The sequence below is a fragment of the Heteronotia binoei genome, chromosome 1, assembly GCF_032191835.1.
Source record: "Heteronotia binoei isolate CCM8104 ecotype False Entrance Well chromosome 1, APGP_CSIRO_Hbin_v1, whole genome shotgun sequence".
Lineage (NCBI taxonomy): Eukaryota > Metazoa > Chordata > Lepidosauria > Squamata > Gekkonidae > Heteronotia > Heteronotia binoei.
In genome coordinates, this window is record NC_083223.1 from 141853133 (window position 1) to 141877043 (window position 23911).

At 43.6% G+C, this 23911-nt stretch overlaps 1 protein-coding gene across 4 annotated transcripts in view; it reads left to right on the forward strand.

Moving 5' to 3' along the window:
• Positions 1 to 860: 860 nt before the first annotated feature.
• Positions 861 to 23911, forward strand: part of MAP3K4 (mitogen-activated protein kinase kinase kinase 4) — a 98824-nt gene continuing 75773 nt past the window's right edge. For 2 of the 4 annotated variants that reach the window (XM_060241877.1, XM_060241885.1), the window contains exon 1: positions 861 to 1228. In XM_060241877.1, the coding sequence (XP_060097860.1) occupies positions 1152 to 1228 (77 nt within the window). In that variant the 5' untranslated portion in view covers positions 861 to 1151. The remainder of the gene's footprint in view (positions 1229 to 23911) is intronic. The other 2 variants (XM_060241894.1, XM_060241902.1) reach the window with 1 other exon arrangement.

Sequence of the window (23911 nt, forward strand, 5' to 3'; positions counted from 1 at the left end):
TAACAATCCAGTGCCATTTACTTTGGTGGGATGAGACTACTGAGAGATACTGCCAGATTAGGAAGCAATAATTTTCTTTGCATAATGTGTTTATTCTTCACCAACTGTGGTTTTTCTCCACAATCTCAACAGTAGAATTGTGTGAGAGAGTCCCAACCTTCACTCAGTGTCTGTTAGCAGGAGAAAAGTAAACCTGTCCCCCTAAAAACTGGAGAGAAAGTGGAAAGATGTAAAATGGGAAAATCTTTTGTTTCCAATTACAAAAACACAGGAAATGCACAATGCCTCGTTCTGGAGTGAGAACCAAATAAGCTTTCTGAGGGATGTTGGCTTTTTCTGGTCTGCACTCCACAGCACTCCCCGTCCCTTATGGAACACATACCAATGGTTGGTAACAATTCCTACAAGTGCTGCTCTGACGGCCATCCTCCCAGCAATTGTTCTGGTTCAGTGCTGGGATTATGGGAAGGAGGATTCCAGTGAAATCCCTTTGACCATCACTGTGGCCATCGTCATGGCATAATTCCCCCGTCCTCTCCCAGCGCTAAATTGCTCTTCTTAACTCCGAGATAACACCGAGAGCTTTCTCTGCAAGATGAGATATGCAACCAGCATGCGAGACGCTGATGCTATAATAACAGCCATGCTGTAGAAATGACGCACAACAGGGTTGAATCATGACCTGTAAGGGAGAGGAATCCCCACAGGAGTCGAATTTCAACTCTCCTGCGGAAACTCTGCTGCTGCCTTCGTTCGTCCCGCCCCTCCTGTTCTCCTTCTGAGTGCTGCCGCTCTTCTTCAGCAGCTGCAAGCAGATACAACTTTCGGTCCGCCTCGCCGCCGCCTCTCCTCCCTTCCGGGTGCCACTCCGCTCCATTCTTTCACCAGAGGAGCGGCCGAGAGCGCCTGTGGCTCATTTTTGTCCCTAGACGCTCTCCGTACTACCGATGCTCCCGGCTTCACTCCTCTCGGAGCCTTTTTTCAAGATGGCGGCCGCAAGGCTGGCTTTGCGCGGTCGGGTTTCTGCAGCCGGGTAGCCGGTGACACCCGTTGGCTTCCGCTTCTGGACCTTCTCCGCGTCCCCACTGTCTCGTCTCCGGCTAGGGCTGCAAAAAGGGTCCCACCGACGCTATGCCTGTCTGGGTGCATGCATGAGAGACGCCACGGTCGCCTCCTCCGCTGCTGCCAGAGCTATGGAGGAGCCGGAGCGCAGCTCTTCGGCCAGCAGGTCAGATATCGGCAGGGCTGCCGAAAAGTAACATATTGCTAGTGAAGGGAGACAGAGAATGACAAATTATTTCTCATTCGCCCGCTTCCTTCCGTTTGCACTTGCCCTGAGGTCTTTGCCCCTGAAGAGGCTTCTTCCCTTTGACAATAGGCTTCGCTGATGCAGCTTCCGCCTACCCTGCTGCTTCTGCAAGAGTCCTTTTTGTGGATGCTGGTGTAACTGAAAAAATGAGGGAGGGAAGGAGGATAGCTGGTTGTTTGATACTATGCTTCATCAGTACTGCTAGCGTCGATTTCGCACCCTCTGGCAGCAGCTCGCGACCCACTTTACTTTCGAGTAGTCCTATTGATTTTGGAAAGCCTAGGGAAATATTGGATTATAGCCTCAGTGGTCTCATTCTCGGGCTCAGATAGCTCAGTGGTCTCCTTGGGCGCTTACAAAAAGAAGAGTCAACGAAGCACGTTTCAGATCTTTAAATGCAGTGTAGTGGTGCAAAGGAGCAGTTGGAAGACTGTGTTTGGGTTTAAGGAAGGATTGTTAAATTATGAAACGAATCCAGACACATTGTATACTGTACTGTTTTGTCCCTGGCCCCAGAAGAACTTTTTGAACATCTTTATCTGTGGCAGGAGTGGAAAGCAACCCCCCCCCCCATGTGATGTTATTCATACCCAGGAGTAAATCTTAGTGCCTTTGTGTCCTTTGGAATACAATGTGTTTTGGATTGTAGCCTAAATTTCTCTCTTCTTTTGGATTGTAGCCTAAATTTCTCTCTTCTTTGAGACCTCTTGTGGCCTTTGTTGTTGCTTCACTCTTCTTCCCTAGAGGAGAAAGTTGTGAAGACAATAATTTTCTGATGGTTGTGGCAGATGGTTGCTGCAGTTGTGGGGATTACAGTAGTTTGATTGTGATGCTTTTTACGTAGTTTAAGCCTGTGATCATTAAAGCATAGATTGCTTAAATATGCAGTTGAGTTTTCCAGTTTCATAGTTGGTGAGAGATGGTAGGCTAATTGGGAAAGAAAAAATATGCATAAGGAAAGAGATGTCTTTTTCAGATAGCTTTTTTAAAATGAAAAAGGGCTTCCATGATCTCTGCCTCTTGCATTGCTTACAAATTCATGAGACGTAACTGTTAGTTGCAGCTAAAACAATAGAGTCTTGTGACACCTTACAAGATAATAAATGCATTGTGTCCTGAGCTTTCTTCTATTGCTAGCTCAGAGTTGTAGTTTAGATGTTTCCAACAGAGATCTTGTGGGCTGCTTTATAAAATCAAGTTGCTGCAGTGACTATTGTCGTCTTCTTCTGCACTTACAAGTGATGCAATAGTCATAATTCACAGATGAATTTTTTACTGTGGAAGTGTTATTGTTAAGACCTTCTGATTGCTTTCTGAATGTGTTCACATTCCATTTGGTTCCAAATAAAAGTTACCACCTTTGAAGAAAAGGGGATTATAAAAATAATGAATTGTTCTACCCATTCAGTGTTCTACTTCATAAGCTTGTAGTGTGATTCACATAATTTGCCGCTGAGGTATTAGAATGAAATTAGTATATTCATGCAGATCACAGTCATACTTTTCAAGTTTCCTATGGGAGGGGAAATGTAAAATACAATGTAATGCTACACTTCAAGAATGATACGTCACAATGATGGTGAAAATTGTGTGCATTGAGAACACCATTCTAGCATTGATATCCAAATTGACCCCTGCTTACATTCTATTGGGGGTACTGCTGGTGATGTGAATAACTGGAACATAAATGCTTCCTCTGAAAGTATGGATTCTCACACTGTGGTTTACCAGTTTGTTTTAGGTTTCCCTCCCATTCTATCTCAAGGGCTCGGGATAGTGTCTTCTGTTCTTATCTTACACTGTCGTCTGAACAGCTAGGTGAGAGAGATTAAGCTGGGCAGTGGTGGTCTGCCAAAGGCCACAGTTAGTTTTTGTATAATATCAGGGAAATGAACCTGCATTTCTAATCCTAGGATCAGTTAGGCTTGCTGAATCTTAATACAGATTCAGGTAACATTTGATAGGGTTGATTGTATGAACAGAATTCTCTTTTTTGTATGCAGTCCACATATGGTTGCAGTCTTCATGTGATTGTTACATCTTGCATTGCTGAACTGGTAAGCACATGGACACTAGTTGGAATTGACCTTTAGAAATTGTAATGGAAGTAGTTGCATTGGTCTTATGCCTTCAGATTTCCAGCTGACTGTCATACTACTGCATAACTCTTAGTAATTCCCAAGTAATTATTTCTGTTGCTTAGATAACATCCTGTTGATTCATTTTACTTCTCACCATCAGGCATTCAGGAAATACCTCCCTTTAAACACCTAGCAGTAAAAGGTATGGATCACAAATGAAGAAGTTCAGTTTCAGCAGCTGGAAAGGAAAGCTGGATTTACATTTACAAGATTCTTCTTGTATTGAAAATGAAAGTCCCCTTTGATAAGTACCTAAAAGGAAGTTCTTCCGGAGTATTGGAGTCTATTGTATTCTGCTTGAGGCAATAAAGCATCTGACAGATAGTCTGAGCGAATGTGCTTAGGAACAATGCTGCCAGAATATTTACAATCTACATTCTGTGAGTGTAGGGAAAATTTTCAGTTGCTTGGACTTAAAACCTCGCACAGGCCCTACAGAATTAGCTTTGCACAAATGTCTGAGGTCTGGAAATAGGTTTTAGGGTGCAGGAAAGGAGGCAAGGTGACTGAAGGAAGGGTTCAGAGAAGGCTTAGATGAAAGAAGGCTAGATAGGGCAGAGGATATAGGAATTCAGGCAAGAATCAGTTCTAAAGACATTGTACAGTGTTTATGGTCATGAGAAGATGTGTGTTACAGAGGGAGGGTTCTAGGGAGGAGTTCTAGGGAGCCTATCTAAGAGAAAGTTTACCTTAAGGAAGTGGAACATGGTGGGCAAGAACTTGAAAAGTAGAACCTAAGGAAACATGGTGGTTCAAACCCAGAAGAGAGGAGCCAAGGTGAAAGCAGGATTCAGCCATAGGATCTAGAAAAAAAGAAGCTGCTGTATACTGTTGTCAGGCAGGAAAGAGGCAAAAACAAAGCTGCAAAGACCCCCAAAGATTCCCTGTGGGTTCCCTACACATGTTGCTGATTTTAAAATATCCTGATTCTCATTTTCATGTTGTAATTCCATTGTGCCATCAAACCTCTGAGCTCTCTACCTGGATGTCTCATTAGGCAAAATAATTAAAACAATGACACTGTTCAGGTATCATGAACTTGACAAGCACAAACCTGATTAATAGTCATGTTTGCATGCTTCCTCCCTCCGTTCATACATGGCATGGTTGAGGATGTACAGACGTCTTCTTACTAACTCCAGTTTGTTATGATGTCTGTTAAGTTTTTAATGCTACTCAGGTGGTGCTGGTTTTACATAGTGTGTTCATTTAGTAGGTTTTCTTATCTCTGAGTTTTGTTATGTAATGCAGCAATTTTGACCCCAACCTTAGATTTAGCAACCATGGAGTCATGTAGCTCAATTCTAAGCATGGTTACTGAAAAAGAAGTCCCAGTAAGCTCAGTGGAATCTCCTTCTAAGTGTATATACTAGGAATGGAACCTTATAGTGCAATCCCATGAGTTGTTAATCTAGTATAAATCTGCAAATCTAAATGGGATTAGACTGGAGTAACTCTGCACTGGAAGTAAGGCAAGTGATGAAGATGAGGTTAGTTCTTATTTCTGTTAATACCAGCACATGCTTGCTGTATGTAGTTGCTCTAATGTAATTCCTCTGAGGGTCCCATACGAAGTGAGAATATACAAAGAGTCTTGTTGAATCAGACTAAGAATTCATCTGGTTAGTATCCTGTTCCTAACTGGCCTACTGTATGCTTTTTAGAAAACCATAAACAAGTTTAATGTCAATCTTGCTTGCTCCAACTATTAACATTGCCTTTGAACATGGAGCTTCTAGTTAACTCTAGTTGCTACTAGCAATCAATAAGTCTCCGCTCCACAATTTGATCTCATCTCCTGTTAAAACTGTGTGAGCCAGTGGCATCCTCATACAGTATGGACTTTTATAAGTTTTTTTCAGTTATTGAAATGCTGCCTTGTTAATATCTAATAAAGGGGGCAAGGAGGTCTTTAACCAACTGTATTGTTTGTCCTTCTGTTTTTTTTAATTGGAACACATGATATCAGCTTAACTTGCACATGGCTGCTTATAACTCTCTTTCCTTTATAATGTGCTCCCACTGATGAATGGCCAAGCTACAAATGGAGTGGATTAGAACCATTATGCAGTCTTTGCACCACTTATACTGGTGAAAATCTTTGAGGCCAGGGCTCTCTACTCTGTTTGCTATAGGGCAGTGATAACTGAAAAATTGTTTTAGGAGTTAAATTTGTAAATTACATGAATTTAATGTACCTCTCATGTTGATTTGTTCAGAACATAATAGCACATGATCAGTGAAAATGACTGATGTGAACTGCAGGTGATATTTCCAAATGGAAAATTAACCTGAATTTAAATGAATTCTATGGGTTTCTTATTTTCCATGGATCTGTTCTGCTTTTGTGAATTGCAGTCTGTTGTGCATGCATACTAGATGAATAAGTGCCTGTCATCAGAGTCAAAAATGCATGGAGTAGAGCAGTAGTTTGACATTAATAGCAAAATGAATTGGTTTGCATTGCATAGCTAACTCAGTTATCTTATTGTATGTTAATTAATGCTTTCAGTGTCAGGGTTGATTGTGTTATGTAATTGGGTAATATTGGTACTTGGGGAATGCAGATCATGCTATGGTAACAGAATAGTTTGTTTTGCAGAAAAAATGTTAGGTGGTGGGAAGAATTTTATATCTATGAGCAGATGTGTGAGATATGTTTGTAAATGATGGCTTGTCATTATTTGTCTTACTGAACTGAGTCAAATTGCATTATTAACTTGCTTTGAATGATTGTAATACCTGACATGCATGACTGAGACCTGGACCTGGGAGGGTGAAACTGTCGCTTTGAAAGAACTGATCCTGCCAGGTTTCTCGGCCCTTCATCAGTCTCAAACTGAAGCATGGTGAAGGGGGGATGGCCATATTTATGCAAGAGGGTTTCTCCTTCAGGGTGCTCCTCATCCCAAAGATTGCCAGTATTGATTGTGTTGGTCTGGTGTGAGACTCTGAGGAGAGTCTGGCCATCTGTCTGGTGTACCGACTTAGCACACCAATAGACTGCCTGTCTAGCTTGTTGGGGATGGTAGTTGGCTGGGCCTTGGGGTTCCTGAGGCTGATAATATTGGTGCTGCTACTTTCTTGCAGACTTTGGATCTAGCATCTTCCATTGCAGCACTAGGACTCTCCCGGATTGTATCAGATCCCACCCATTAGGCAGGCCACACACTGGACTTGATTTTGGCGTGGGGGTGGATATTGATCTGGTTGATAAGGATGTTGTGGCATGGTCAGATCATTTCACTCTTAAGACTTGGTTGCGTGTCCCAGCCCCCATGTCTAAGTGGTGAGCAGATTTTAACTTGCCCATGGACACTGATGGGACCCTCTTGTATTTCAGAATGCTTCGTGGGAGCCAGTGCCTCCTGGTGACTTATTGGGTGATTTGATAAGAGGACTGGAACTCTCATCTTTCAGAAGCCATTGATGTAATCCCCCCCATGTCCTCCATGCTACTGCTAGCAATTGTCCCCTGGTACACTTCATATCTCTGGAGGATGAAGCAGGAACTGAGACAATTAGAAGCAAATTTGGTGATGATTTGTGATGAAGCTGCAAAACCATTTTATAGGGCCATTGTGAAAACCTATGAGATAGCAGTGAAGGCTGCTAAGAAGGAATTCTATGCGGTCTTGATCGCATCCACTATCTCTCACCCAGCTCAATTGTTTAGGGTAATTCAGTCTATGACATCTCTCTCAGAGAGAACCCAAAAGTCGAGTAATTTGGACTCAAGCTGTGAAGCTTTTTGCGAACTTTTTCATGGAGAAAGTCTTGCCACTCGACAGAGATCTTGCAGCCAACTTTGATACAGTAAGTGAACTGGAGGCCCCTTAGCCACCGTTGGTTTCAGTCTGACTCCCTCAGCTGACTTTCTCTGGCTAATGTCAATAGGATCTGGGGTGCTGCTAGGCCATCTATGTGCTGCTTGCAGGGCTGGCGCGTGGGAGTAGGCCAAGTAGGCGGCTGCCATGAGGCGCCCCCTCTCCCTGCGGCTGCCACTGCCTCCCCGCTGCCTTCCCGCTGCCTCCCCGTGGCTGCCGCTGCCTTCTGCCACACACCCGGTCTCACTCCCCATACCCAATGCTTCCCTGTTTCAAAGGGAGCTGGCCAGCTGAGAGTTCATGTGTAGCGCGGCCAGCCCAATGACGTCACTTCTGGTGATGTCATCAGGCGGAAAGACACGGGGGGACAGAGGAACAGCCATCGGTCTAAGGGCGCGAGGACCCCTAGCGCCGAGCCTGGCTGCTTGGACCTGTGCCCCTCCTGGCTAGTGAAAGCTGGCAGGGAAAAGATATGGGGCCCTCTGATGGAGATAATTAATCTGTCCCTAGAGTGAGGGGTCTTTCTGGAGAGCCTGAAAGAGGCCATGGTTGTTCCACTCTTGAAAAAGACAACTTTGGATCTGCAGGATCCTTCCAATTACTGCCTAGTTTTGAACCTACTATTTCTTGGCAAGGTAATTGAGAGAGTGGTTGCTGAACAGCTCTAGAGTTTCCTAGATGACACTGGATCTGTTCCAGTCTGGCTTCCACCATGGGGCAGAGACAGCTTTTGTTGCCCTCACAGATGAACTTCATAGACAGCTGGATCGAGGTGGGTTGGTGCTGCTGTTGTTGCTTGACCTCACAGCGGTGTTTGACACAGTCAGCCATGATCTCTTGGTCCACTACCTTGCTGATGTAGGAGTTCATGGGACTGTTCTGAAGTGTCTCTCCTTGTTCCTCCAAGGTCTAAGACAGAGAGTGGTGCTGGGGGAGACAGTGTCCCCTAGGTACCCAATGATATGTGGTCTGCCTCAGGGAGCCATCCTTCCCCTGGTTGTGTGGAGCTGGATTGCCATCAATATACTGATGACATCCAGCTTTATCTTTGTTGGGTACCTGATCAGATACCATCCCAGCCAATCTGGCTGAGGTATTGGACGCCATAGTGGGATGGCTAAAGCAGAGCCAGCTGAGACTGAACCCTTCTAAGATGGAGGTTCTGTGATTGGGTTAGGGAGATGCTGGTGTGGAGCCCCAACTCCAGCCTCTGGATGGGATGTCATTGAGACTGGCACCTACTGTTCAGAGTCTAGGGGTGATCCTGGATGCCTCATTGACAGTGGAGGTCCAGGTTTCCAGTGTTGCCAAGCTGGAGTTTTATTAACTATAGCAAATCAGGTAGCTGGGCCTTTATCTGTCTTGCCCTGACCTAGCCACTGTAATCCATGTAACAGTCACCTCCAGGCTGGATTACTGTAACTCACTCTAAATGGGCCTGCCCTTGGGACTGACCCAGAAACTCCAGCTGGGACAAAATGTAGTGGCCTGGGTCCTCAAGGGGAGCCCCCCTCCCACAGCTGTCATCTCTCGTGTGCTGCGGGAGCTGCGTTGCCTTCTGGTGGAGTACCTGATCAGGTTCATGGTGTTAGTTCTAAACTTTAAGGTCCTTGATGGCTAGGAACCCATATACCTTTAGGACCACCTCTCCCGGTATACCCCCCATTGCTTCTTGATGCATCAACCATCACATTATTTTTGAGGGAACTTTTTGTTGAGAGAATATAAACAAGCTTTAAATGAGTAATCAATAGGCATGTATGTGGCATAGGCCTATGTAAAACACTAGAAAGTTACTGAAGCAGAGAATATGCTTGCATTTCATTTCAGTGGAATTTTTGCTTCTCCACAACTCCCCCCCTCCCCCACATGTTCGGCTAATTTCTCTTATGGAAATAAATGTTTTTCCACTTATTGGGTTGATTTTCATATTCTCTGTATGCAATATATAATTTCTTATCAAACTTAAACTTCTTTTACTGATAGATCAATATAAAACACGCTATTTATAACTTAGTATATAAAATTTACTATTTGGCATATTTATGGAATTTAAAAGAATGAATGTTTTTCTTATAGAAAAAATGCAATACTTGAGAAAGAGTTGCAAACTGCTGCACTCTATGCTACCACAGTATGGCTGTGATTACACATGCTAAATAATGCAGTTTCAGTCTACTTTCAGTGCACTTTCAACCTTTATTTTGCCAATTTACACAGTAAAATCCAGTTGGAAAGTGCACTGTGAAAGAATTGACATTGCGTTATTTAGCATGTGTGATTGCAGCCTGTATGTAACGTTAATTTTTTGCAACTTGAGAGGTAGAAAAGACTAAAGTTTAAAGGCAGAAAACAACAAATTCTATAGTAAATTTCTATAGTAAAAGAAACTGTTATTTGGACAGACTTTCTCATTATGTTACAATAGGTAGAACCACCAGCATGTTTGGATATTAAGCTAAAGTTTATAACATTGAAGATACTGAACTCTTCAATAATTTATCATTAAAAATGTTATAGCATGTTATTGCCAAAATTATTTAAACAACAAAAAAACCCCTTTGAAAATATTATATATTTCTGTGGTATATGCCAGGGCTTTTTAAGTGCTCCCTAAAATTTCCTTCTGAGTGAAGTGCATTGTAAGATAAGGTTTCTTACCTTCACATATTTAGTCTCACTTGAATTTTGCAAATGCCTTCTCATGCCATGCCAGGCATGCCCCCCGGGGGATATACATTAGTTTCAGTTACTATTTTTCATTGGTTCAGGTGGGTGGCTGTCTTGGTCTGATGCAGCAGAACAAGGTTTGAGACCAGTGGCATCTTTAAGATATAACAATGTTTTATAGAGTATAAGCATTCATATGCATGCACATTTCTTCAAATACAGTGAAACAAGATGTCCTCAACCATTACATATAGGTGGGGAGTTGTAGCCAGGAAGGGCTTGTTAGAGTCAAGACATAGCTGAGATTGGATTAAAGCAGTAGGTAAGATCTGTGAATAGCAGTAAGTTAGCATACAAATACAAGAATTAACAGATGTGAGAACTGAGTTTGAGCCCAGTTGCACCTTCAAGGCCAACAAAGTTCAATTCTGGGTGAAAGCAAAACCAGAGAGACTTAGCATGTGTAGATGCACACCTCGTAGATGCATGGGAACATGAGGGAAGATTGATTAGGGCTGGAGCTGGCAGCAGCCAGCAGGCAATTTAAGAACATAAGAGAAGCCATGTTGGATCAGGCCAATGGCCCATCCAGTCCAACACTCTGTATCACACAGTGGCCAAAAATTTATATATATATACACACACACACACACACACACACACACACTGTGGCTAATAGCCACTGATGGACCTTTGCTCCATATTTTTATCTAACCCCCTCTTGAAGCTGGCTATGCTTGTAGCCGCCACCATCTCCTGTGGCAGTGAATTCCACATGTTAATCACCCTTTGGGTGAAGAAGTACCTCCTTTTATCCGTTCTAACCCGACTGCTCAGCAATTTCATTGAATGCACACAAGTTCTTGTGAGAAAGGGAGAAACGTACTTCTTTCTCTACCGTCTCCATCCCATGCATAATCTTGTAAACCTCCATCATGTCACCCCGCAGTCGACGTTTCTCCAAGCTAAAGAGCCCCAAGCATTTTAACCTTTCTTCATAGGGAAAGTGTTCCAAACCTGTAATCATTCTAGTTGCCCTTTTCTGCACTTTTTCCAATGCTATAATATCCTTTTTGAGGTGCGATGACCAGAATTGCACACAGTATTCCAAATGAGACCGCACCATCGATTTATACAGGGACGTTATGATACTGTCTGATTTGTTTTCACTTCCCTTCCTAATAATACCCAGCATGGCGTTGGCCTTTTTTTTATTGCAATCGCACACTGTCTTGACATTTTCAGTGAGTTATCTACCACGACCCCAAGATCTCTCTCTTGGTCAGTCTCTGCCAGTTCACACCCCATCAACTTGTATTTGCAGCTGGGATTCTTGGCCCCAATGTGCATTACTTTGCACTTGGCCACATTGAACCTCATCTGCTACGTTGACGCCCACTCACCCAGCCTCAACAGATCCCTTTGGAGTTCCTCACAATCCTCTCTTGTTCTTACCACCCTGAACTATTTAGTGTCATCCGCAAACTTGGCCACTTCACTGCTTACTCTCAACTCCAAATAATTTATGAACAAGTTAAAGAGCATGGGACCCAGTACTGAGCCCTGCGGCACTCCACTGCTTACCATCCTCCACTGCGAAGACTGCCCATTTATACTCACTCTCTGCTTCGTATTAATTAGCCAGTTTTTGATCCACAAGAGGACTTGTTCTTTTACTCCATGACTCTCGAGCTTACTAAGGAGCCTTTGATGAGGAACTTTATCAAGAGCTTTCTGGAAGTCAAGGTAAACAATATCTATCGGGTCTCCTTTGTCCACATGTTTGTTCACCCCCTCAAAGAAATGTAACAGGTTAGTGAGGCAAGATCTTCCCTTACAGAACCCATGCTGAGTCTTCCTCAATAACTCGTGTTCATCAATGTGCCTACTCCTTCTGTCCTGGATAATGGTTTCTACCAACTTTCCCAGTATTGAAGTCAGACTGACTGGCCTGTAGTTTCCAGGATCGCCTCTGGAACCCTTTTTAAAGATGGGGGTGGCATTTGCTACCTTTCAGTCCTCAGGAACGAAGGCAGATGTCAATGAAAGATTACATATTTTTGTCAGGAGAGCCACAAGTTCAGCTTTGAGTTCTTTCAGAACTCTTGGATGTATGCCATCCGGATCCGGTGACTTATTAGTTTTTAATTCGTCCATCAGTTGTAGGACCTCCTCTCTTGTCACCTCAATCTGGCTCAGGTCTTTCAACACCCCTTCCAATAGAAGTGGTTCCGGAGCAGGCAAACACTTCTCATCTTCCACAGTGAAGACGGAGGCAAAAAATTCATTTAGCTTCTCAGCCATTTCCTTATCCTCCTTTAGTAATCCTTTGACCCCTTGGTCATCCAAGGGCCCCACTGCCTCCCTGGCTGGTTTCCTGCTTCTAATATACTTGAAGAAATTTTTATTGTTGGTCTTTATGTTTTTTGCAATATGCTCCTCATAGTCCCTTTTTGCCTGCCTGATCACAGTCTTGCATTTGATTTGCCACTGCCTGTGTTCCTTTTTATTAATTTCACTTGGACTAGCTTTCCATCGCTTAAAGGAGTCCTTCTTACCTTGATACATACAACTTGCATGACTAATCCAAGACCAGCTGCTTGCAACTGTTCAAAGGCAGCCGCCCCATGAAAGCCAGTGTTGTGTAGTGGTTAGAATTTCAGTCTAGGATCTGTGAGATCCAGGTTCAGGTTCCCAATCTGCATAGGAAGCTCCCTGGGTTACCTTGTATGAGCCACACTTTCTCATCGTAACCCTTCTCACAGTTGTGAGGATAAAATGGAAAGGAGGATTCTTTAAGTGATTTTGGGTCCCCAGTGTGGAGAGAGGCAGTATATAAATGGAGTAAATAAAAAACATAGCTGGATCACTGGAATATGTCATAGAGGACCATGCAAGGTAAAAAACCTAAATGCTTCTGACCCATCCCCAAGCAGGATGATAACTAAGCATGCGGCAAATCATTGCCTTCCCCAGTAGGTGTCATATGTCTTCATGATAGTCAGTCACCATCTCTGGGCCTGTGGCCCATGCTACATTTGTAGAGCCTTGTCAGTCTGACTTCAATACTGGGAAAGTTGGTAGAAACCATTATCCAGGACAGAAGGAGTAGGCACATTGATGAACACGATGGGAACCGCATATTGATGGGAACCGCATATAATGGGCACTTGGCACAGAAAGCCAAAGGAGAGAATAAGAATTAACTGTTGCATTTTCCTGATACTACTGGGCTGAGAATCCTTACAGATATTCCATCTCAGACACAAAAGGGGAGACATAAGGGATTCAAGGCCAATACAGCCACACACACAAGCAAGAGAAGGGGGGTCCTAGCCCTGACTTGGGACTGCTGCAGCTATCTCCCCTGCGCCCCCCATACTTTCCTGCAACAATTGCTGCATCATGTGTTTAGCAGTAAGGGTGTATTGTGCTCAAGGAGGGTAGGTCTGTCAAATATTCTAGCACTCTAGTACCATACCAACATCACAACACCATGTTGATGTTATCTCTGTCCCCTGTAGGTGAGGAACGCAGGAAGCACAGCTGCAGTTTGGGTGACTACCAGCCCCCCCTCCGATCTGTGCTGCTGGTTGCCAAATGCCCTCTGGTGCTCTTGTTGTGACTTTTCCAGTCAGCTTGCAAAGGCATGTGAGCCTTACTAAAATCAGTGCTGCAGCCTCAAAAGCATTCAGAGCCAGCAAACGTCTGAATACCAGAGCTAGAAGGCAACATTAAGGGGAAGGCCTTGGCTTTTTTGCCTTATTTGTTGTCCCTCCTGATCAACTGGTTGCCTGCTGTGTGAAACACAGTGTTGGACTAGGTGGACCCCTGATCTGATCTAGCAGGGCTCATGTTCTTATGCTCCAAAGTATGAGGGAGGCATGGATTCTAGACTTAGCTGCTGAATGGCCTATTGCTGGGCAAACAGTGAGCTTTGCCTTCTGGCCAACTTCCCAGTCAAGCCCATGCCTCCTGTTTGCCACATGAGTGCTTTCCTACCCTAAGGGGTTTCTGAACCCTTGTCAAGAGATGATTTGGATGTCCTATTGATGTTTCTTGTGGTGTGTGAGTTACAGAAGCATGGGAATTTTGTGACTTTGTTGTTCAATGTTTCCTCCCAAATGTTCCCCTTGAAAAAAAGGAACTCAGTTGTAGGGAGTAATTTGAACCTGCATTTCTTTCTTTCTTTCTTTCTTTACTTTAGATTTATATGCTGCCCGCTCTGTGATTCCTGTAGTACATTATCTCTAAGGCTCCTGTTACTTGTGACACTTGCTGCCTTGTTGTAGCAGGGGGGTTTGTCACTCTCTTAGCTCTGTGTGGTGGATGGCATGATGGCAATCTGGGCATCAGTGGGCAGTGATTGGCTTCTAGTCATGGGAGTGGTGGCAGTATGCTGTTCCATCACTGAAGGGTATCAGTGAGGTCATCAGTGAGCACAATGCTGTTGGAGCCTTGCTGACATCTCTTTTGTGGAACAGCGATAGGATGCTTAGTAGCAGTGCAGACACCACTGTGACATTTGTGCACCACCAACATCCAGGTCTTGGGATGGGGCTGTCTGACTTTGAAGCCCTTCAGCATTTATATTGGGATAAAAGTACTGCCTCTGATAAGACTTCAATATTCCAAAATTCTGTGGATAGTTCCTAGCTTTGTTAGGGTTTTTTCCCCTTAACCCTAATGCACCATGAGATTTTATAGACTGTAGTTTATTTATTAATTTCTAATTGTACCACTTAAAGGGAACTCAGAGTTCTGATTTTTGTTGCTGTCAGAGCATGAAGAACTGGCAAAAATGGAAAAGACTTTCTAACAATACAGATCGAGAGTTGCACCCTTCTAAGTCTATTGGAGTTAGTGGATGTAGGGTGTGATTCTGCTTAGAGCTGTTTTGTAAATTACTTGTCATCTCCATTTTGTTTATAGTAAGCATTAGGGCGAACTGTATATTCCTCCATTTTTTCTTACCTTCAGCTGCAAAGCAAACTTTTTTTTAGTGGGTGCAGGTGGGCAGTCTTGTTGGTCTGAAGCAGTAGAACAGATTTTGAGTATAGTGTTTTGTTTTGTCATTTATCTTGGCAAGTATTTTTCTAATGACTGGCCTTATAATCATATATAACTGCTATTTTTATCACTGCTAGTTCTAAAAGAAAAATGAAGATAGCTGTTAAAAATAGCTATAGTGTAGTCAAATAACTAATGAAACAAGATCAGAATTTTTAAAAAACAGTCTGGGATCCAAATTACTGCATAGGTTCATAAAAGGTGATCCCACAACTAGAGAAGTCAATAAGGCTTGCAGTATAGTTCATATTTTGTACCATGTATAGATACTGTGAGAGATAGAAGTAGTGTGAACATGGGAAGAATGGTGCTGGTTCAACTGCTGAAGCTGGCGTCGTAGCTTGTTCACAAGGATATGTTCTGTTAGATGTTATAGGCCTGTACAGTATAGGTCTCACAGCAAAATACCTGGCCTAATGCACGTGAGTTATGTTTAAAATGTAAGTTTGAATGGAGCGATCACTCAGACAGACCACATACAAAGAGAGAGAAAGAGACAAGTAATCAAACATGCAGGAACTGTTGTCTTGTTCACTACTGTAGTATTTTGTCCTTGTAGAGTCAATGATGTATAACAGTAGGAGATAACCCACAATCTACTTATTCTCTGTATTTTCTTCACATGTTGTAGTACATTGTGTTAAGACCTATGCTTGCTTATGCTGGATGTAATTTCCCCTTCTGGTAAATAATTAGTAGCTCCTTTAAAGTTGACACATAAATTTTTCAGGGCAGCCTATTTCTAGGTTGTAAATATACTTGGCTCTTCTACATTCTTATCGTTTCTGAGCTGACTTTATCATGACAGAGGAGACGATTGTTCCTTCCTTTTTCATTAGCCTGACAGATGGTGACATTAAAAGTCAGTTCATTTTTTTTCAAATGCAAAATATGCACTTGCTCTTTTATGTATTTCCCTTGGCATAGAGTGTGTAATGCATTTTAAATGTCAATAGTGGTACTCTGCAAAAATTAAGAATTATATATTGTAGAAATTTAGAAAAAACTCCTAGCATTTTCAAAGGAAAAGGCATTTTGTGCTAAATTAATCAGCTCTTAAGTATAACACATCATAAATGCTTGTCTAAACATTCAGCAAATATTTGCTTTTGAGCATAGCTTAGCTTAGAATTTCCTTTTTAATCAAAGAAATACATTCTAGACATTCCAGTATAAATGTAGGCTTACTAAAAATGTCCTGTTTTTTCATTAGGATGCATTATAATACAGCCAAGAGGAATTGTAACTAGAGGTCTTCATCTGGCAGGTTTTGATCAGCTGGGTTATGAGACTGCTATTCCTACCAGTTCATTCCTACCAGTGGAGAAGTATAATGCGTAAAACATTTTTGTTTTGAGCATGTGTGTTTGGCATGCATGCATTGTATTGGGGACAGAGGTCATTGAAAGTGGGGAGGAAGGGTGTGGGTGTATGTCTGGAGAGAATATGTGTAATGGATAAATGACTTCTGGAGGCATCATTGAATCATGATTTGTGCATGAATTGAGCAGTTCATGGTTTCTTTTGAACCAGTTCAAAGTTCATGAACCTCCCATGGGAAGTCGATCCTGGGAGGGAAAGCAATTCAAGCTGTCTTCCCTCAGAGCCCCAACTGAGCCCACAGGGAGACCTTTCCCTGCAGGATCAGCTGTTTTGCGGGTTCTGCTGAGCTGTCTGGTTTCAACTGGGCAGCCCAGCTTGCGGGAAAACCTCTCCCCACAGGATCTGCTGTTTTGCAGGCTCTGCTGGGCTGTCTAGCTTCAGCCAGGCAGCACAGCAGGGCCCCAGCTGAGCCCACTGGGGGACCTCTCCCTGATCTTTTTTTGCTTCCCCAGCTGGCCTGCAAGGGCTGGCTGGCTGGCTAGGGAAGGGAAGAGAGAATGGGAGAGATCTCTCCATTGCGCCCTACACTACGACTGCAGTGTGGTACAACTGCAATGTGACTCCAGAGAAGGTTTAAACTTTAAACTCCTTCTCTCTAGAATTGTGCTGCAGCAGCGGCATGATTTCTCCATTGTATCCTGTGGGCCCATAGGGTACAATGGATGTCTTGTGGGCTGGAGAAGGGAGGGGTGGCATTTAAATACCTTCCTCTCCCCCCCACCCAGCCGTGCAGTTGCTGTCTAGTGGGATGGGAATGGGAAGTAGAGCAGGCCAATTTCACTCCCCTAGGCTTCCAAGCCTAAGGAAGTGAAACTAACCTGCTCTCCCTCCCGTTTACTTCCCCCAGCCAGTGGCTGTGGAGAGCTGACTAGGGAAGGAAAGGGAGAGCTGGTCAATTTCAGTCAACTGAAACTGACCATGCCCAAGGAGACCTGAGCTCTGAAGGCATTTAAATCGGAACCAGATGAGCTGGATGAACCAATGAACCATGAAATGGTTAGGTAATCAAGTGAACCATGAACGAAAATGAAACACTGGTTCGGGGAACCAAACGAAGCATGAGCCAACACAAACCACCATTTTTCTAGTTCTTGCCCATCTCTAGTATGCGTACTTTGATTAAGGGCTTTTCTGCATGCTCAGCTTACTCCTGATTTTCTTGGCAGTTGATTCACAAGCATTGGAATCTGTTTGGGCACAGTTCTTGGGCACATCTGCCCTCCCTCTGCATTTTCACAGTTGTGGAGCCAGTTTATTTTTTTCTACTTGTGTGTTAAATAAGCAGGATTTTCTAGGAAGGGTACTGTTGTCATCAATGGCATCATTAGCACCTCTCTTTTTTATTTTTGCTTCTATTGATTTATCAATATAAAATTGTAATGATAGGTTTAGGAGGTTCTCTGAATTCCCAGCTTTAGTTAAACAAAACAAAACCCTAATTCTCTAGCTTCTTCCAGAGAGCCAGTTTGGTGTAATGGTTAAGTGCGTGGACTCTTATCTGGGAGAACCGGGTTTGATTCCCCACTCCTCCACTTGCACCTGCTAGCATGGCCTTGGTTCCGCCATAGCTCTGGCAGAGGTTGTCCTTAAAAGGGCAGCTGTTGTGAGAGCCCTCTCCACCCACCTCACAGGGTGTTTGTTGTGGGGGAGGAAGGTAAAGGAGATTGTGAGCCGCTCTGAGACTCTTCGGAGTGGAGGGCGGGATATAAATCCAATATCATCATCATTGTCGTCTTCGTCTTCTTCTGCCTTTTGCAAGGGAAGGAGCTAGAGACTTGGCCAATCGCCAAGTCCCAACGGGGGTTCTCCTGCTTTCTAATGGCTCCTTTCTGCTCCCAGTCAGCTGGCCAGCAGGGGGAAGCCCTGCCCCCACAGACCCATGTACCTTTCCACCTCCGGAGGCTTCAGACTCCACTGGAAAGTGGAGTTGGGATGGTGCATCTGCGTCTTTAAGGCTGAAGGGGGGCGGGGGAGCAGAACAAAAAGAACAGATGCTAAATGCATTTGTTAGTTAGGTTTCTCATTTGTTTGTTAGACAGCACAGTTGCTAGTTGATCTGCAGAAAAATGCTCAAGATGGCTAATTAGAGATGATAGTTATATTGTGAAGAATATATTTAATATCTGCAAAGTGTCTTTTTGTCTGAGATTTTTCCTTCATTTTGTTGCAGAATGCAAATTTACCAACCTGGTAATTAATAGTTTTTGTATAAGGCTCCACCCCCATTTTTTGTTTTTGTTTACACTTTGGCATATTCAGTCCTAGACTATTACTGCAGCACTTACAGCAGTGTGGGTGGTAAAAGTTTGTATAGTACCATAGCCTGGCAGGTTGCTGTCTGAGCAGTGGGGGTATTGGTTTGGTTTTTGCTACTCGACTCTCTGTCTCTACCTGATGCAGGTGCTGTGCAAGGCAGTAACTTAACAGACTTCTCTTGCCCTTTGTTGCAGCTATGGTGCAAACTGTTCTTGAACTTCTGCCAAACACAAGGATTCTGTGGTCTCACAGCTGCAACAGGTGCAGTAGGGGGCCTGTGCACTGCTCCCTGCACATATCAGCTTCTGCTGTGCTTGCTGTAAATTCTGCAGCTAAGCAGATAGCCCCCACTGTCACTTGTCTTCCTAGCTTCTAGGAGTGGGAATAGTTGAAAGTGAAGCATACTGGAAATAACGGTGCCCTGATGCAGCTTTCTTCACCTTGCCTTATGTGGGTTTTTACTGTCTCAGAAGCTGCTGAGAGCAGCATGGGTTAGAGTGGGGTAAATGGATTCCAGTTTGCTACTTTTAGCTACTACTGCAGTTAATTAATTTTACTTCTTATTCATAAGTAAGGTTGATAACTGTCCCTTTAGAGAAATCACATACATTTTAAATTTTTATACATTTGTTCATAACTGATATCCAGTAATACAGTAAATACAAAGAAAGTTGAGGTAATATTATTTTAGACAACTTTAAAATCACTGTATGTAACAGTTCCCAATACCATCTAAAACATGAGTTAAAAGCCAGCCCATTATGCCCATATGAGGACCAGCTAGCTAGTGTTTTACTTTATTTTTAAAAAGCTATTAAGAATTCTTAAATTTCCTGTCACTCATGTACTACAGTCACCTATGCACTTTTTCTAAATTATCAGTGTGTAATTAGAACATTGAGGTATGAGAGGAACACTTAATACTATTATTTCCCTGCAGGTAAATTCTTTAGTTTAGTTTATAAGAATGTTAGGAAGTGACTCAGCTGTAAGCTGCCATTTGTGAGTGCTAAGTAAGAAAAAACATGGCAAAATGAAATTCTGTCTAGAGGATGTAGAGGGCGAATTTAAATCGCAATGAATTATATAGACAGCATTCAGTCATCATTTTGGATCTTGAATATGGCTCTGATGAGTTGTCATTGATGAATGCCTAAGGACTGGAATTTATCTGCTGTATGGTTTTAGCCTTGCAGAAGTAATGATGAAATAGGGGAAAGTGAGTTTGATTTCAGACGGATGGTTAGAAACTATAGTTAAGAACAGAGCTGGTTAGACATGAGGATTTACAGGTATCTTGTATTACAGAGAAATGGTGAAATGTAGCTTTCTGGGAAAGAGATTGTCTGCTCTGTAGATATTTGTATGGATTTCCCTTTACCCTGTAAATCCCCGACATGCTGCATCATTAATGGCTAATTATGCCCCTTGCCTTGTATCTAGCTGTGACATTCTGAATAGGTGTGGGCACGAATTGGCTCACCAACTGAAGTTCATCTTGTATTTTGGTTGGTTCATGGTTCATGAAGTCAAGTTTGTGGCAGGGCAATGAGCACAAACTTTCCACAAACCTTGGTATCCATGGCAATTTGTGCTGGTTCATGAATGGATACATTTCCAGACAGACAGTTTCTGCTTAATCTAAATGTTTTACCAAACTTCAAAGCAATAGGAGGCAAGAACTTCAAAGTGGGGGTGAGTAGGTGGAATTCTCCAGCCTTGGACTGTCTCCCCCCCCCCCCCCCGTGTCTTTGGTTTCCCCACTGCTCATTCCAAAGTAGTCTTGTCAGATTCAAGAGGCTCTCTCTCCTCCTTTGCTGGCCTTTTGAGTTCCCTTCCCATTTTCTTTTACAGAACTTCCAAACCCCTCTCCCAGAAATGTGACTCTTTTTACGTTAGGCATGAGTCCTGTTGAGCTGCCATTGCCACAATGACACTGGATTCTTTTGAGTACTTTTTGATTGCACTTGCACTGGTTCTGCTGGGCTTGCAAAAATCCCCACCTCCCAACACTGTGTTCAAGAAAGCTTGAAGGGGGCTTTGACTTTTGAAAATTTACATCTTGAAATTCTTGTTGGTCTCTAAGGGACTACTGGATTGAACTCTAACTGGCTAAAACAGGTCAGATTTATTATATTTCTGCTTCCACCAAACTGATAAATTAAACAGTGTCTGGAATGACTTGATCTGTACAGTGCATGTGGGGGGGGGGGATGGTCAACAGGTCTGTTCTGCAGTAAGGAGTTTAAAGATCTCAGCTTGTACAGCTCTGCACTGTTCAGATTTCAAACAATGTACAATGAAAGCAAGATGCCTTACGTTTGGAATGCAAATAGCTTAACTCACGTCAGGTTTGTGATGCACAAGAGAATTTGGGTAGTGGATGCTTATTCATTATTTGGAAGGAATCCACTCCCAACTGGGAAGTTAGAGCCACTGGAAATCATGGGATCACCAAAGACAAACAGGTTCAGGTGTTAAGAAATGAAGAATACTTTCCTAGGAGTAAGCCCTGAGAATAGACCAGAGTTGGATTCTGAGAGGATTGCTCTCAAAATTGCACTTGAAGTAGAAATTCAGCGTCACAACCTTGTCCTGGAATATTTTATCTGCACACCCCTCCCCCCCCCCACGGTAAAAACGAACAAATTTCAACTACAACCAAACCCTATTGTTGTTGTTGTTGTGACTCCAGTTTGGCCATTACCAGCAACAACTCTGAAAAGGTCACTTTAGAATTTCTTCTGCTTTACATTCAGTTCATTAAGATACATACATCTTAGCTCTTGGTCTTAATCCCCCATCTGCGCTACAGCTTAGCTTGCAAGTTGTCATTCTTATCAAACTGAAGTTCTATTATCAGTTGTGTTGCTCCTGAGTCCAGAGATTGTTTCACTTGTTGGCCCTATGATTCATGTGGCAGTCCTTTTACTCTGAAATCCATCGCCCCTATTTTGGAGTCAAACCTGCTTAGCATTGCACAACTGTGCCTCACAGCAGAGAAGGATGAAGGGAGGAGCAGGAAAGAGAATTTGGTTCTCAAACTCAAAGCTGCAGGCCATCTTTTGCTTTTACAGTGGAAAACCAGAGGCTTTTTTGGTTTGGGAAAACTGAAGGTAGAAAATCTGAAATCTCCTTGTCTTGTGGTATTCTTCCTTTCATTGGTGGGGACTAGTGAGGGTGGAGAAGGCTGTCTCCTCTCTGCACAGCAAGCCATGTGCAAGGACAACAAGCCAGCACACTGAGAGAGGCATTTACATGAGGAAAGCAGTGGTGGTTGCAGCAGAAGTGACCGGCACCTTTCTTACCACCCCTCCGCAGGGATTCCAGTTTATGGCCCCCCCTTTCAGTTTCTACTGAGACATTCTCTGGTTTGATCTTAGTCCATTGGAAACAATGGAAGATGGGGTACCTTTTTTGGGAGAGGCATAACTCAGACCTAATCCAATCCTTACCAAACTTGAGGAGCAGGTAGAAGAAAGTCAGCAGGAGATGCCCTGTGAGTTTGGTTTCTCTAGCATGCTGTTATGTGTTTGTACTACTGGGTTGTGAACAGTGTTCCCTCTAAACTCAGTTAGTGTGAGCTAGCTCACATTTTTTTAGCCTCCAGCTCACACATTTTTGTCTTAGCTTGGGAAAAATGGCACCAGAGCAAACTAATTTATTCAGTAGCTTACAACTTTTAATGCCAGTAGCTCATGAAGCAGAATTTTTGCTTATAAGACTCCACAGCTTAGAGGGAGTATTGGTTGTAAACCACACATGTTAAACTGGTCCCTGAAAGTTCATGATGGTCAGTGGTTCATGAACTGGGCATGCCAGGAACTAAACCATATTTTGCTGGTTTGTGCCCATCCCTAATTCTGAATACTTAAGGGAACTTGAAGTTTTCAGACGTGCTGGCAGTTTCTTCTGATTCTTCCCTCCGAAATCAGATCCCCGCTCTGCACCCCTTGCTGTTCCTGAATGTTCACTGGCCCCACAAGAACAACATAGTGGGGTACTGAGGACTACAGCTAGATGGGAAATAGGCAGAAATCTCTGCCTGTTCTTCCAAAAACTTAAGTGTGCTGGAACTTTGCAATGTAATAATATAATAATAATAATAATAATAACTTTTTATTTCTATCCCGCCCTCCCCGCCAAGGCAGGCTCAGGGCGGCTCACAGCATAAAAACACATTATACATCGAGTTATACTTATAAAATCATGGTTAAAACAAATTACAGATTATATTAAAATTAATTTAACAATATGGTGCTATCAACATTAGATCTTCAATAGAATTCAGTAACTGAAAGCATTTTCAATGGCACTTCCTAGCTTGTCGTTAGTTGAAGGCTATTTTGAAGAGGTGGGTCTTACAGGCCCTACGGAATTGATCTAAGCATCGTAGGGCCCGTACCTCCTCTGGAAGTTGGTTCCACAGCAGTGGAGCTGCAATAGAGAAGGCCCGATCCCGGGTGGCCTTCAATCTGGCCTCCCTTGGCCCAGGAATATTCAGCTGGTTTTTTCCAGCTGACCTCAGCGCTCTCTGGGGCTCATATGGGGAGAGACGGTCCCTCAGGTAGGCAGGTCCTCGACCATATAGGGCTTTAAAGGTGATAACCAGCACTTTGTAATGGACTTGGTATACCACTGGCAGCCAGTGCAGTCCGCGTAGCCCCGGCTGTATGTGCTCCCACCTTGGGAGCCCCAACAGTAGCCTAGCCGCCGCGTTCTGCACCAGCTGCAGCCGCCAAGTTCGGCACAAGGGCAGCCCCATGTAGAGGGCGTTGCAGTAATCCAGTCTCGAGGTGACCGTAGCATGGATGACCATTGCTAGGTCACGGTGCTCCAGGAAGGGGGCCAACTGCTTCGCCCGTCGAAGATGAAAGAATGCGAACTTGGCAGCGGCCGCTATCTGTGCCTCCATTGATAATGAAGGCTCCAGAAGAACCCCCAAGCTCTTGACCTTATGGGCTGCTTTCAGCAGCACACCGTCAAAGACTGGCAAGGAGATTCCCCTTCCCAGGGCACCACGACCCAAGCAAAGGACCTCTGTCTTCGTTGGATTCAACTTCAGCCCGCTCACTCTGAGCCAACCTGCCACGGCTTGCAGTGCTAGGTCCAGGTTTTCTGGGACAGAGTCAGGTCGGCCGTCCATTAGCAGATAGAGCTGGGTGTCATCTCCATATTGATGGCACCCAAGCCTAAACCTCCGAGCAATCTGGGCAAGGGGGCGCATGTAGATGTTAAACAACATCGGGGAGAGA